General features: G+C 39.8%; 1 protein-coding gene across 1 annotated transcript in view; it reads right to left on the bottom strand.

Annotated features, from left to right (window-relative positions):
* Nucleotides 1-356: 356 nt before the first annotated feature.
* The window catches only part of rnf103 (ring finger protein 103), a 16,861-nt gene continuing 952 nt past the window's right edge, over nt 357-16,265 (bottom strand). Inside the window, exons 3-7 of the mRNA XM_072435435.1 lie at nt 13,708-13,823; nt 13,195-13,611; nt 4,124-4,256; nt 3,955-4,041; nt 357-1,294 (exon numbers count right to left, since the gene is read on the bottom strand). Of these exons, the coding sequence (XP_072291536.1) occupies nt 524-1,294; nt 3,955-4,041; nt 4,124-4,256; nt 13,195-13,611; nt 13,708-13,823 (1,524 nt within the window). The 3' untranslated portion in view covers nt 357-523. The remainder of the gene's footprint in view (nt 1,295-3,954; nt 4,042-4,123; nt 4,257-13,194; nt 13,612-13,707; nt 13,824-16,265) is intronic.

The raw sequence follows: 16,265 nt of genomic DNA, 5'->3' as shown, positions 1-16,265 counted from the left end.
TTGTAGCTAAAAATAGCAGATTCTGAGTTGCGTCAGATCGAGTAAACCTCAGGAACCTGTGAGATTCAAACTAGCGTGAATGGCGCAAAATGCTACTCCAGGTATGTTTTTGATGAGGGAACAATGCGAGAACATGGTTATAAGCTAAAAAAAAAAAGTCAATTTTGCATAGCACGTGTTCTTTAAATCATGTAAAAGATCCAAACTACAAAGTCTTAAACCGAATAACGTTCAGAAGAACATAGATGTAAATGTAAAAAAAGTCAAGTGCATTCTATGTCATTTGACATTTTGTCTTTTCTTGTAGTTAGTTAATGTTTTGTTTATTCAAAATAAGTTCACAGTTTGTAAAATATTATCTGAGCTTTTGTTCTGAACAAGTGGTTTAGATGTCCACTGTAGACCTGTGGACTCAATGGCAATGGAACTTGGTTAAATAAAGCTAAAACTTGTGATGAATGTTTAATATACATTTAAATGTAAATATTGATTAGAGCTACCAACATGTATAAAAAAGTGATAGTCAGGCGGGTTGAGAGGAGGCAGTGGAGCTGGGTTTTGTCTGTCTTTTCTTTTTGTAGCTTGGCCAACGACACACAGGGCAGCAGTGCTGGCCCTCTGCCAGCCACACCACAATGCAACTTTGGTGGAAGGCGTGGCCACAGGGGAGACCCATTAACAGTTCTCCATTTACAAAGTTTTCTAAACATACAACACACTCTGAGCAGTGGAGGATGTCATGGGGCCAAATGGACCAATCACAAAGCTGGGGGCTGTCATCACACTCAGAGTCAGAGCTCATGTCCTGACAAGCCTGCTCCTCTGGAGCTTCAATTGTACCATCTACATTCACTGAAATTGTAGTACTTTTATACTTCCAGGCAGGCAGAATTTTAATATAGTCAAGGTTCACAAGTGGGCGCAGCCAAAGATCCGGAAAAGCCAAGCGTTCAAATAAGAAGTTGGTATCCTCATCCCATTCCGAGAGGTCAGACTGGTGCAGGGAGGTGATGGGGTGGAGCAGGAAAGAGCTGTACCAATCCCACAGACTGGCTAACCACTCTAGGTTTGTGCTGGTGTCCTCCTGGCTCCTCCTGCTGCAGCGGCGCTTCTTCTCAAAATAGTCCACTAGCAGGCCATGGGCCAAGTACGAGGACAGGAAGAGGGCTGGGTGAGATGAGTAGAATGTCCAGTCAGCTCGCACTAAACTGACCAGCTGTGTGGTATCAGCATAGCGCAGTAGCTTGAGGCTGTAGTTGTATAAAGAATCCAGGTAGGGCAGTTGCAGCAGAGCCTAGAACAGACACAGGCATCATTAAAGCAAGATTAGGCATGATTTTTAAGACAAGACAGGTTTTCATGCATCTAAAACTTAGTTTCTAAGTAAATCCTCAAGCAAAGATGATCATAATTTCTTGATGATCATAAGATTTGCTGTTGTGACATTTTCATCACTGAAAATAATTATCACAATTTTAAGTACATATAACAAGATGTGATTGAGATGAGATATATAATACTCTTTATTGATAGTCACACTCAAGCAGACTGTAATAACAGTAGTAGTAGTATCAAACACTTGTTTCTGCAGGAGCATGCACATCGTGCAACTAGTGACTAGTGGGTGTTGTCCTCACACCATAGAGAAATAAACTTTATGATGCATATTTTGAAAAACTCCTTGTTCATTATAACCACTATTTTGTAGCTGAGGCATAAATGTAAGGTAACAGCGATGTGGTGAGTTTGATTTAAACTACAGAGCTAACAATGGCGTTCTGTTTTTTTCCGATGTTTTCATTGCTTGAGGACAGGCCTACACCTGCTTATTGTATGGCATTGTATTGTGGTAATCTGTCAACATAACTTTGCTTGTTTATTTGATATTTTAATGATTATGTTACTGTGTTCAGCAACACAAAGGGATTGTCAGCAAATGATATAGGTTATACTATAATGCTAATTACGGTATAGGTAACGCAAGAGTATTCTAACACGTTACGTTACTGTTCTACTTTGTTGTAAAAGTAACGCGCTAGTTTTCCAGGGCAATAACGAGGTAACTAAGCGAGTTACTTTTAAAAGTAACACTACCCAACACTGCTAACCAGTAAGCTAACCAGCTGTTATTGCTCATAGGGCTTAGACAGCGGCTACCGGGAATGATACTGTACAACAAGTGGCCCAAAAAGGATTGAGGGCATTTGTTGAGCAAAAAAGGCATTTCACGCAGACAATGCAAGGGTATCAGTACACTCTGTGGTTAATAGGCTGCATAATATCTTCACGACAGCCAAAGTTTGGGGTCAACTAACCAATCACATTGTATGCAATTGGCAGACGTGTGCGGCTCGTGCTCAAGTGGATAGCACACACGGATCACAGCTGACCCGTCTCACCCTGGACACAGACTATTTGAGCCACTCCCCTCAGGCAGGAGGCCACTCCCCTCAGGCAGGAGGCTACGTCACAAGAACAGTTTCTTTCCCTCTGACGTTGGACTCATGAACACGGCCTAAGCACCTTGCACTCACTGCACTGTTCACTTCTTAATGCACTACATATTGTATTCATGTACATATCATGCCCATTTCTAACCTTGTTTTAACTTGACTTACTTATTTTTTATATATCGTAGCTATTCACTGTTTTGTATTCATTGTTCAATGTTTTGTTGTTTGTGTTGCACTGAATCATCAGGACAAGTTCCTATGTTTGTGAATTTTGTTCATTGACAAATAAACCTTATTCTGAGATGTAGACTTATGTCCACATTAGTGGACATTCTTTATCTACTGTATCTTTATTGCAAATAAAAAAAGTTGTCTATTCTAGTATAAATCATGTGGATTAGAGAAATGGGTGTATTGGGATTAATCTCCCTCCAGTTATAAATTTAAGCCTGAGCCGAAGGACGAGAATTGTCCCAGCGAGGAACTATTTGGAATAGTAGCAAAACCCTGTAAATTGCAAAAACCAAACAGTAAACAAGGATCAAAATGCCCGAAAGTGGTATCACAAATTAGTGTGCCCTAGGTGAAGACCCCTTGAAAGAATATTAAAACGCACCACCACCACCACGTTTATCAGCATTTATCACCTAGCAACCTAGGTAGGGAAAATATATATAAATTCCATTCTCACCCCCACAGGTGATTTTGTCCCTTTTTCTAAGCTCAGGTCCTCTAAAACCCTGATTATACATGGATAATATATGCTGATATATGCCAATATGACTGCAGGATATATGGTATATAACATTGTGATGATGGTAATACTAATAACTATAATAATACAGTTTTATTCTGTTCAAATGCATGCAAGCACACCCACAACTGCTCCTCCACTTCGGACCTTTCTAGCCTGTTGTTCCACTATGGTCTAATGTCTGTTATGTTGTTGTCTGTCTTCGGGGGCTGCTGCTGTTGATGCTGTGTTGTTACTGTGTTGTATTTGCAAAGGCGACATTAAAGGATGAAGAAAAAAAAAAAAAAAGTGTCATGGTGGGTGGGGAACTGTAGCACCGTCCTGAACGGCTCCTGAATTAGCACATGGCTCATGGTAATAATAAGGTAATTTGCTTTGTGTTAACAAGGCACATTCACCTGTATGTATGCTCATTCATTCATTCAGCAGGTGACAACCTTAGGATCGTAACAAGCAAGACTAGAATTTCCCCCATTGTGGTAAGAATAAATGTTCTCTTATTTTATGGCTCTAATGCCTTCGTGGTGTAACTGCGCTCTGGCAGAGGTAGCAGAGTCACGCGCTGGCAGCAGTAGTGAGCCAGTCAACACAAGGCAGCTGTGGCTTCAGAAACCGCTTACCGCCACCATTAATAATGCAACGCAAAGCTCTTTTAATATGTTTAGAGGCAGTAAATACTACCAGGGCATTATACTGTAAATATACTATTCTAAGCAAACAAAGTGCGGTTGTATAAAGAGTGCATACCAGAACTGGAAGCCATGACACCAGAAGGATGGAGTTGTATGTTCCAAGTGTTCGAATTAGAACCACAAAGCGCTTGACAGTTGCTCCCTGAGATAGAATAGTGTAAATAGTTGAACAAAAGATACAAGAAAATGTTGATTACAAATAACAGTTGAAAAAAGGGGGAGACCTGTGTGATGAAGAGGTCCATCCAGGCCAACAGGTTGATGAGCAGCAAACTGAGCACAAAAAGATCATTGACTTCAGGCTGAACTGAGCGTAGGAACGTGTCCATTGCAGATACAGAGAAGAACTCCCCAGGGCTGAAACAGAAAAAAGCCGATGTTAGAAAGTTCATTTAAAAATTGCAAGGACCCAGGAGCAGGTTCACCTGTAACCTGTAACTCCCAATAGCGCAACACATTTCTAAAGGTGCAATTCCAAGGGCAAAGGGTGTTCTGAAAATGTGACCTCGAAGGACAACTAGAATCCAGCAGAATATTGGTCACTACACCTACATTTCCAAAGTGAACATTCCATGTTTAGTTTAGTTTGTCAAGATCCCCATTAGCTCCGGCAAACCAGTTGCTTTTCTTCCTGGGGTCTCCTCATTCATTACATACATTTCCATTTAAAACCCTCTTTTATCCAACATCAATTTGATCAAAGGTTTTTATCATAATTTTGCTTTTAATTGTACATTGAGCCTTCGTGACATACAAACACTGACAATAACATTCAACCCCACACACTCACAAATATCTCCACCATGTAATGAATAAAACAAAAATTGCTGAGATACACGCCTGCTCTTTTCCATTCCAATAAGAATGTGGGTTCTTCCTAAAAACAAAACAGTAAGTTCTATTGCCTCCATAGGCCTAATTGTCTCATTTAATATAGGTCCGTCCACTTGCACTTAGTTCATGTCTCATCACGCATGTCTCATCACGCTTATCCGGAGTCACTTTTCTCTGGCTGGATTACAGTCTTGACATACTTGTCAGCCTCACAGACATCAGTGAACTTTTTAGTCTCACCTTTGAATGTTATGATCAGCGTGGCTGGATAAATGATCCCATGTCTCACATCAGCCCTTTTCACTGTCTTTCAGCAAGCCAAAAATGCGGACTTTGTGTTTACGACTGCATTTCTAGTCGTTCTGTTTTCTCTTTTAACTCCACGTTGGCTTTACGCAGCTCCTCGCACACGGTCTCCAACTTTGTAATCCGCTCATCCATGATCAGTACAGTTTTATCCACTTCAGTGATCTTCTGTGTGCAACCAGACATGTCATTCTTGATGGTATTAAGTTGCGTTACTACCACACTAATCTCCTCTTTGATTAAAGAGCGTATCAAAAATGCCAATTCCTTGGTTCTTAGCACACCTGTCGCCGCGTTGTGCTCTTCCACATGTTGAGTCACGACTTCCTTCTCTTCTCAGTCAGGTTTAGACTGACTTTTCATCTTTTTGGGCGGCATATAAGATAAGATAAGATAAGATAATCCTTTATTGTCCCGCATGGGGAAATTTCATTGATGCAACGCAGGTAGATACAGAGGTAGATACAGAAGAAAAGAACAGATAACTTATAGAAAGTTTGAAAAACACTCTCAGTAGAAGATCTCTTATAAAACAAAAACTCCCATAGACAAACACTCCTATAGACAAAACCTCCCATTTCCCAACAAGGGATGGAGGGGAAAAATAATAGATAAAAATAAATAAATATTATTACATGTGATCGCGACAGTAATTGCACATGAATATGTGTCGCGACAGTAATTGCACATGCATCACGACAGTAAATTGCACAGTAGGGCTAACAGTGTTTGTTATAAAGTCTATATGTAATGTTGAAGGCGCAATGGAAGATTTTTCGGCGATTTGAAAACGCAGGGGGAAGTGCGCCCGTGCGGACTGATACAACACACACGTGCGTTTGTTTATTAGCGCGACAGATCACATCGCATCTCTTGTCTCCTGTAGATTTCCGTCTTCTTCTGAGACAGCTCGAACTTTCTTTCTCTGTCTTACTTTTGCCCCATACACTGAGGGAACTATATTAAGATAGATCAATGCGCTTAGACACGCGGAAATGTGGGACGAGCCGCACGCGGCTGCAGGTGAGCGGTAGGTGCGTTCTATGATTAATACGTGGCAGGACTAATCGGCAGTCCACGCCTCGAGGAAATAAGACTTAGATTTGGGCCAAAAAAATCGTCCATTCAACCTTTGAGTAAAGTATCTGCTGAACTTTCGAGTCACTTTTGAGGTTAAGAACTTCAACTTGACCAAATTATCAGAGCTTTACTTCCTCGCCGTGTTCTGAACTGCTACGCATGCGCACTCAATGCATGTATTGTAACAAGCAAGTTTTCATCAAACATGCAACCTCACAACGGGAGTGTGTGCACTGTACGGAATGATGAACGTACATGTTTAGCAGCTCACACTGTATGAGGGACACGGGGCAGAGGAGGCGTGTGTGTCTTCTCATATAGAGCATTTTAACTTCACATAATAGAAAAATCATAGAAACCCATTTGCAAACCTTTGTAATTGTTAACTTTAGCACTGCTTTGTTTAGATTTAATTATTTAAAAGAGAGTGCATATTAATGAACATACAATCTAACTATGCCAGAATTAGCCTGTTGGTTGTATGTCAGACTTTTGCCACAAACATTTTCTGGCTTTCATGTCTGCGTTGATTTGTTAAGAAGCAGGTCAAAGGCGCTTGTTATGCCAGGTTTCACCTCCGTGTCTCTGGTTCCGCTCCAGCTCCTCAGGGCGGTGTTTACTGCCGCCTACAACTGTATTTTACTGTGTTCACTGCACTTTTACTCGGCTTCAGCAGCAATCAGTCCCTATGACTCACAACAAATATTAAGCATGTCTGAAATCCCTGCGGCTGTACAATTAGCAGTTGTGTTTTCATGAACAGATGTTTGGCACGGTTTTCAAATTGTCGTGCAACAAACAATTCTGTCAAAATCGGCACAAAAATCACACAGTGTAAACCCAACTTAAGGAGAATGCTTTGAAGTAAAACTCAAGAATCAAGTAGTAAACAAAGGACGGATATACAAGTAAATGGTATCAAAAATTAGAGTTCAGTAAGCTTGAAATTGATTTACCTGGCAGCAATGGGAGCTCTGACCAGAAAAAAATCAACACAAATAGAATAAAAAAAGGGGCTGTCAGGACAAGTAAAAAAATAAATATTATAACCCTGCCCTAAACCCTACAGGAAGTCTGCCATATTGGATCAAACCCGATATTACACAGTTAAAACAATGTCAGGCCACCTGTTTGTTTTCTATATGGTGTGCATCTGCTCTTATGTAACAGTTTGTCTTTAACTGGATGATTGATGTGTCTGTCATATGATATGAATAATGAATATTTCTAAATTAAAATCATTGCTTTATTGTATTTTTAATTCCATTTTTAGGCATATCACAAATGTGGCTCTCCAGCGCCCCAAACAAAGTTAAAATGGGACAACAAAAATGAGTTTGTCATAACAAATACATTTGGTACAAACACTGATTATGAACAAAAAAGCCAATGTAGACCACACCCTATCTCCACACACATTTGCATGACCACGCCTCGAAAAAGTAAATGGGAAGTGAAAACTTAGTTTGCCATAAGCCAATGAAATTTGGTACATGTATTGTGTATGCAACCTGGAGTAGAAAAGTATTTTGGGACCACAGCCTATCAACATGAAGGCGAGCCTTGAATCAAAATATGCAAATTTCAAAGATCTAGTCCCTGTATTTGAACAAACTTCTCGTTTTTAATCAGACAGTCACCAAACTGACATCATCAGGACACACGTGGGATTAAAATGTGTTGAAAATAATTAGCATAAATCTCAGGGTGTCATAACGAGCTCTTACGAGCTGCAATTCGAGCGGCAATTCTGAAAACAAAAAAAAAATCCTTGTAGATTAGGCAAATTTAGGCAAACATCGTCTGCTTTAGAAGGACTCAATGAGGCGTTTGTGTATTGATATGACATATTGATATGTAAATTGTACATCTATTAAAAAAAAAACACCAGCACCTCAGAGTTTGGTTTGCAGTTTATAGATGATCTCTCCAAAGAAAATCAAGAGGGGAGATACAAACGGGCATGCAGGCCAGAAGGCTCACACTGCAGGCAAGGAGTTTTTTGCCGGCGGCAGTTTTCCTTAAAGGTCCCATATCATGCAACATTTTCAGAGCTTTTAACCTTCTTACAGTGCTATTGGTACCTCATATATGTGCCCAGAGTGTTTTTTTGATTGATTCCCGCAGTTTTTAGCGAGAGTACAGACTCTCCCCTTCTCCTCGGATGAACAAATGGACGGGGGCTACTCACAATCACTCGTCATAATCACCCTCCTTGTACCCTTGTACTTTGACTTTATTTGAAAAATACATTATTTTTTGGTTTGTCAATAGAAATAACCAAGAAGCACTTATACTTTGGCCTGATAACCCATTTAATGATGCCTGTTTTTTATGTTTATTTATTTAAAGAATATAGAACACATTTTTCTGACTTTTCTTTCCCTAAATAAAAATATATATTTTCAAATTTATTGATTGATTTAAGTGTTCAGCAATCAGTGACCTGCTTTTAGAGTTATTAGTATGTAGTATACAAATATCATGCCATGAACCAACATTGTTCCCTCATCAAAAACATACCTGGAGTTGTATTTAGTTTTCACGCTAGTTTGATGAATCCCCTACGTGTGAAAACCACTCAACTCTGAATTTCCCAATCTGTGATGTAATCTCGAGCCGTGACATGGATCTTCTGCGTGGTTTCCATAAATACTTGTTCTAAGCATTTCTGGCACCAAATCACTATAATTACAACTGCGCAGCTTCAATAGCAAGTTGGGAGGCTATTTTGCAGTGTTAATTTTAAATGAATCATATAAAAAAACAGGGGGGAAAAGCTGTGAGAATACCATAAATGTCATAACAGTTAAGGTTGCTCATCAATCAGATTATGTAAATTGAAAGCCAACTATTTTCAGCTAATTTCTACTGTGCCAATTGATGTGCATTCTGATTACTAGCATTTAAAAAACGTGGCTCTCACTATAATTTGCATAATGTAATGATCATGTACACTGTAAGTTGTTACGGTTTCACACTTCAACAGTCTAAAGTAAACCTACCCTGGCGTCAGTGACTTATTGTGTGGAGGTGTTTAACTCCTGGATAGTAGAAAGGGGTTCTCCGAGGCCAGTTACAAATCCACTAAATGGGAAAGGGGGAAAATGTGTGTACTTCACAATGGAGAACCACAAAATCTAATATTTGGAGGGAATTCTGTTGGAAGAATGTAACCCCATCTAACACCATCTCAAAGTGCTCACTACTAACAGGGAGGGCCTAGTGCTCGAGAAACGGTGGTTGTCAGGAGGCTAACCATCATCATGTGTTTTGGGACTGTCAGATATAAGGCACTGCAGACTGTTTTTGTTACCACCATCCCACTCAATTTCAGAATGATGTACCTGGGCCTCAAAACTCCTGCCATGGACCATATAGATGGATTTGGAACATATTTCTGACGGCCGGGAAAAGGCCATCACAAAAAAGGATTACACATGGGCTACAGGAAACGTTTGACCACTGTAATTGGAAACAAAGGCTTCTGTACCAAATATTAAAATAGATTTTCTCAGGTGTTCAAATACTTATTTGTAGCAATAACATATTGGACTGAGATCAATAAAGTGTTACACAGTGTTTGACATAATCATCCCACTTGACTTCAGAACTATGTATTATGGCCTCAAAACCCCTGCCATGGACAGTCAATGGCCATCTCTGGAGCATACAATGGAGCAAAAATGGCTGACACAAACAATCAACTGGACTGGATCGACATTACATTGGGCATTTGCGAAATGGAAAAACAAACCATTCTGATTAAATTTGAACAAAATGGGACAATTGTTGCGATTTATATGTGCCTTATTTCTTTATTTTTAAGTTGGATGTCTACTGGTTTTGATTTATGTCCACTGTTCTCGCTCTGGTCTTGTTTGTTTAATTTTTTATATACTTTAATGTTTGAAAAATAATAACAAAAAAACAAACAAACGAATTGATCACTGACAATTAGAGACAACAGAATCTCGATTCAATTTGTATTCATTGCACAACCCTGTTTGTCATTGTGCAGTATTTGGGAAAGTAAATTCCCAACTGGTTTGGAAGTGAGTGTCCCTATACTGAAAGCTGCCAGAGGAACGTGTTACAGGGCTATAAGATAAGATATTCCTTTATTGTCCACACATGGGGAAATTTGTATCTATAGGAGGCACAACAGCAACAGAGCTTTGAAAAGCTTATAACATACATGTGCTCCAGTTTTATGATGACTGTAGATGTCAGTAGAAGCGAACTCGTTGGATATGGATTTAGTGCACCAACAGAAACAAGAGATATTCTCAAACTGAAATAAATAAAAGTTCAAATTGCACTTACAAGGAAAACAAGTGAACTTGGGAGTCAGATCATAAGCCATGGGAGGTGTTCAAACAAAGGACTACACAAAGCTCCACATAGACTCCAAAGTATGCTGATGAGGCATATAAACATTTACAAGATTTGTACATTGCTGACACGCTGGAGTTATACCTTCTGCAAACCCTACCATCTCTGATGAAATACTGACAATTAAAAAAAGCAACTGCAGAAGAAAATGACCTAGTGAGAAATCCAGTCATGAAAGAATGGCCAGATAAAGTGAAACATGTCCCATCTAAAATAAAAACATACTGGACAAAAACTGTCAGATGAACTTTTTCTTTCTTTTTTTCTAACTTCAAACCAATTGTCTCTTACCAGATGAGATTCAAGTAGCAAAATATTTATGAACTACATTTAGGTATTAGATTTGTCAAATGCAAAAACAAATAGCAAGAGACATCATATTTTGGCCAGGCATGTCAAAGAAAATCAAGGACACTGATGAAATGTTTCATCTGCAACACATAGAAACGCAACAATGTCAAAGAATCACTAATTTGTCATCAAATATCAGACAGAGACTGTTCAAAAGATGGACAAGATTAGTTTAGTTTCGAGCAGAACAAGTGTATTTGCTGTATCTTGATCATTACTCAACGTATCCAGAAATAATCTGACTCCTACAAACAAGCAAAGTGATCACAACCCTTGTTTAATTCTGGTTTAGTCCTAGTTTGGTCCTTAATTTGCGCCTGCTTTAATCATGATGTGGACTTGGTGGTGTTAAGTTGAGTTAAGCCCAGATTTAGTTTCAAGTTTAGTAGCAATTTTGCTGTGGTGAATGTGCAAGTGTGAATGCACCCCAATTCTTGGATAGTACCGTTTCAGACTCAGTTGCTACCAGTCCAATAGTTAATCCTGGTTCAGTACTGGTTTGATAAGATTCACACAAATCTAATATAGCAGTTGTTGAGTCCAAGCTGTTCACATACATTCTCAAACAACTAAAGACAAGACAATACATATAATACACTACTACGATCGAGAAGAACTTCCTGGACTAGATGAAGGAAAAGTGGTGAGGATCATCAGCAACTATCTAACTAACAGACACTCATGGTTAACAACTAGATTGTTTTAGTTTCAGTGTAGTTAGCTCCTCCCTTCAAACAGCTTATAAGGCACGCACCAGTTCCCCGATGAACTGAAGAAGATACTCTGTTGAGTTGCCTTCACTTTTCTCCAGTTAAGAGAATCAAATTCAGTAAAAATGCCACCTGCCAGTACACGGGATGTCCATCTTTATTATTAATCTATAAATATCCTGATCTCTACATGTTAACATATGTGGCAAAGTCTAATACATTTACTAGTTTGTGAGTGTGCGCATCCGGTCCTTGAGGACTGTCCTGAGGTTTTTACCTTTTACCTGTACATCCTCCAGCATCTTTAGGATGTAGGTAGGACTGTGTGTCATCCCATTGACCCCACAAGGTCAATGGCTATCACTGGAGCATCCTCCTGGCGGCAGCAAAAAAAGACCCTCACAAAAAAAATGCATGACACAAATTGCAACAACAATCAAGGACTAGACCGACATTATATTGGACATTCGCAAAATTGAAAAATTACATTCGGACTTCCCTGTCAGATGAATTGAAGAAGCTACTCAGAGTGTCTAGTTGACTAAATTCAATTATCGTACTTTTCAGACTTTAAGCTGCTACTTTTCCCCCACGCTTTGAACCCTGCAGTCATTATAACAGTGCGTCCAATTGATAGATTTTTACTGGCAAATGGCCACCAGGGGGCAATCTAGGGGGAAGCGCAAGCGTTTGACACGCTGTAGAAGAAGACGTCAGTGGAAGCACTGTCAAATGGATACATCGTGTTTTTCTTTATTTTAAGCTTCAAAACGCTGTGTGTTTTATTACAATCAGACTAATATTCATGAAGAAATTAGTTTAATGGGCAAGTGAATCTAGACGCGGAGGAAAACAAAGACACACAGAGTGGGTCTTTGTATGCGATATACGCGGTCTGCAGTTTAGAAACTGCTGCATTGAAAATAAACTTTCTTGGCCAGACCTGACTCACGAGTCAAACGAGGCAACATGTGCATCACTACCATGGACCAATAGCTCTGTGTAAATATCATGTTACAACATAACACTCACTCAATAAGTACGAGCTCAGGAGCAGATGAACCAGATGTGAAGATACATACACATGTAAATCAGCTCAAATTGAGTAATCAAGGACAGAGTGGACAGTAGGGACAGCTGAGATGTGTTTGTTAAAGCTGTGTGTTCTATTACAATCCAACTCCTATTTCCTTATGCAGCGCATCGGACCTCAGGTGCGCCGCGATACCCCCGGTTGAAGAGACGCATCACTACCGCGTTTATTTATGTTTAAATGTCTCATGTTACAGTGTGGGCACCTGCGGTTTATTGTCAGGTGCGGCCCGTATATGAACAAGTTCTATTTTCTTCGTAAATATAGTGTGCTTTAATTCAGGAGAGCTGTATAGCCCGAAAAGTACGGTAAGTAAAAATGCCACTTGCCAGTACACTGGATGTCCGTCTTTATTAGTAATCTAAAAACATCCTCATCTCTACATGTTAATATGTGGAGAAGTGGCAAAGTCTAAGAAATTGACTAGTGTGTGTGTGTGTTCCCATACTGTCCTTGGAGGCTGTCCTGAGGTAATTGAAATTGAGTCTGAAAACTTCAGCTGCCTGAGTAATCATGGAGTCTTTACCTTTTTCCATACCAGTACATCCCCTCCGGCATCTTTAGGACGTAGGCAGGACTGCGGGTCACACCTATCTCAGCCAGGCTGCTATGGTTCTTCAAGTGGTAAATGTTGACAAAGATGAACTTGATGCGGCCAGTGAACCTAACTGAGAGAGAGGAGAAGAAGGCAGGAGGCTGCGGAAGGTGAGCAAACAGGAACATTTTGACTGCATGGTCCGAGTACCACTCTTGAAGCAGCTGCTCAGAGCAGTGCAGGGTATGTATCTGCTGTGCCACTTGCCCCGTGACCCAGCGGGAGATGTGCTCAGTGTCTGTGTACTGCCCACGGTATTCCTTCAGCATCACCTTCCCTTTGGATGCCGATGTCTGAGGGACAGACATGATGAGAGTGGAGTGGTGCCAGTCCCGCCTCAAACACAACCTGGAGAAACACCCGTCACACATATTAAATGCTATTCTTTTAAGTCTGGAGTAGTGCTGGAATTCAGGGTATGTATGTGTACAAATAAATGATCACCTGTGATCATTAGAGCAGTTAAATATTCCAGTTCTGATGCCAAACTGAGAAACTTTCTTGACCATTCTCCTCCAACTGGATTGACTGAGCAGTGCCTCTTTTCCATGAGCAACCACCTAGGACATACATAAACACATGATTTTTTGAATCCAATACAATGGACATACAAAACAACTTTGAATGCCGTACTTTCTGCACTAAAAGCGCACTTAAAAGCCTTTAATCTCCTCAAAAATCATCAGTGCGCTTTATAATCCGGTGCGCTTAATATATGGATTATTTCTGGTTGTGCTTGCTGACCTTGAAGTGATTTTGTGTGGTAGACGGTGTGTAAAGAACTCGGGACGCGAGGAAGCACGTTTACGGTACAAAATGTAAACTACGTTATTACAACATTACGTCCAGAACAACGCTGACACCTAAATAAAGGACCCTGAATTAAGGACCCCAAGATGGCTCCTCCCAAGAGACCATAGATCTATTATATTGTCGCAAGAGACATGCTTACGACGCAGACTTTAAACTCTGGGCTCAAGTATCAGTCCCAACTGTGGTCCGAGCTTTCACGGAGGCCGGAATCATCAGAAGGTTACAGCGGCGACACTCGGATAATGACGAGATGGATCGGGGGATCGCAGGATGACCACGGCGGCATCCAGCCCAACTGTTAAACTCGGACACTGAAGATGAAGAATGAGGGATTTGTGGACGAGGAATGAACTGAAAAAGTGAGTGTATTTTTTTTTTTTACGTGTTGCAGCTGAACAAGTCAGAGTTGTTATGAATACGCTCATTAACGTTTGAACAATGTCAATGTTGAACAATGTTGATCTGAATGAGTTGAACACGTTTGATAAAGCTCAACTGTTTTGTTTCGCTTATTGCGCTTTACAGTCGGGTGCGCTTTATATATGAACAATTATCCAAAATAGACCATTTATTGACGGTGTGCTTTATAATCCGGTGGGCCTTTTCATGAGGAAAATACGGTATACATTGGAACAATCAACTAAAAATCAAAGAAGATTTTAGGCCAATGTTTCAAAAGGACAGGTGTTAAAAAATTAGCATTTTGCTACACTAGAAACAATACATCTGGTTCATCATATTAATTAATTAATGTAATTGCTATGTCCATATCAAATAACTATTGTGTTTTATTAGTTTTAATAAATTAAACCCATTAAAACAGTAAGGAAGCCTTAGAAAGGATTCATAAAATCTACTTAAAACTTAATTAGAAAAATAAGTCACAAGTTCTACTATCAACTGAATATGAAAACATTTGTTTAAGATTTTGAAAATGAAAACTAGAAAACAAATTTTTATTTTTTGTCAATAATACTTAAGACAAATTGTATTTAGATGGAATGCGAGTTTCTGAAAATCTATTGGGGGGTATTTCATCAAAGTCTCTAAACATGTCAAGGAAATAAGCATGCGCCACAAGTCCCCTAGCAACATAGATGTATGTTTACTTATTACTTGATATTTTTACAGTAGTTTATTTCTCAAATGGGTTAAAGTTAGGGTTAAGATTAGGAACACATAAACTGATTAAGATTAGGGCAATGGGTTCAAGGGTAGACCGTTACTATTCCCCTATTATAATGTTGATAAATTGACGTCAGCCACCCAAATTCCAGGCCAAAACGGGGAGTTTGGTATGGGTTTGTGTACAAAGGGCTATTTGTGTCAAATGCAGTCAGTTTGTTGAATAAGTACTGATAGTGTGTATGTGCAGCACACTTCTTTTAAATGCAGCAGAGTTTCATAATACTTATTTATTGACTGTAAAGCTTAAAGGAATAATAGAGGATTTTTAGCGCACAATATGAGTCATTTCCTCGTGGCATGGACAACCGAGTAGTTCTCCCACATGTCAATCATTCCTTGCGTGCTACTGCACACCTGCAGCCTCGTTCCCCAGGATAGCAGCACGTTTCCCTGGCGGCGCATGCGTGGTTGATATGCCGGTGTGTGTTTAGCAAGTTCCTTCATTGTACAGAGAACGACAACAGAGAATGACTGTGTTCGAGCTCAGAAGAGACGGAAATCTGCGGAAACGAGATGCGATGAGATCCGTCGCGCTGATAAACAAACGTATGTGTAGCAACGGCGCTGTTGAGTGCTCACGCACAAGCTTTAATGGGATGAAGCGGCCTCTTGGAAAGGACAAGAGTGTGGGGGGTGAGTGTGCGCATGCGCATTTAAAAAAAAAAAAAAAAAGGGACCAACAGTCGCTTGAGTTCTCAAATCGGCGAAAAATCCTCTATTATTCCTTTAACTTTGAAACTGTGTCGCGATTGTGAACAAAAGACAAATGTACACTACAGATGACAATTTTTTCATCAAAACATAATATTGTAAATTCGTTGTATGCCTAAAAATCATGTGGTGACTTTGTGCCAGCCCACTTAAAACATGTAACTACCACCAATAACCTTAAAGCTGCACAATGTTTCTCAAGTGGTGAAACTAATTGGATCAATGTTTTTTTAATAACCCTGATCTTATTAATGATCTCATTTACTCTTTGCTAAGTATGAGTTTAATTG

This window comes from Eucyclogobius newberryi, unplaced genomic scaffold (genome assembly GCF_026437365.1).
Source record: "Eucyclogobius newberryi isolate DKJ021-1_F unplaced genomic scaffold, fEucNew1.0.hap1 SCAF_11, whole genome shotgun sequence".
Classification (NCBI taxonomy): domain Eukaryota; kingdom Metazoa; phylum Chordata; class Actinopteri; order Gobiiformes; family Gobiidae; genus Eucyclogobius; species Eucyclogobius newberryi.
This window is presented reverse-complemented; position numbering and strand designations above follow the sequence as displayed.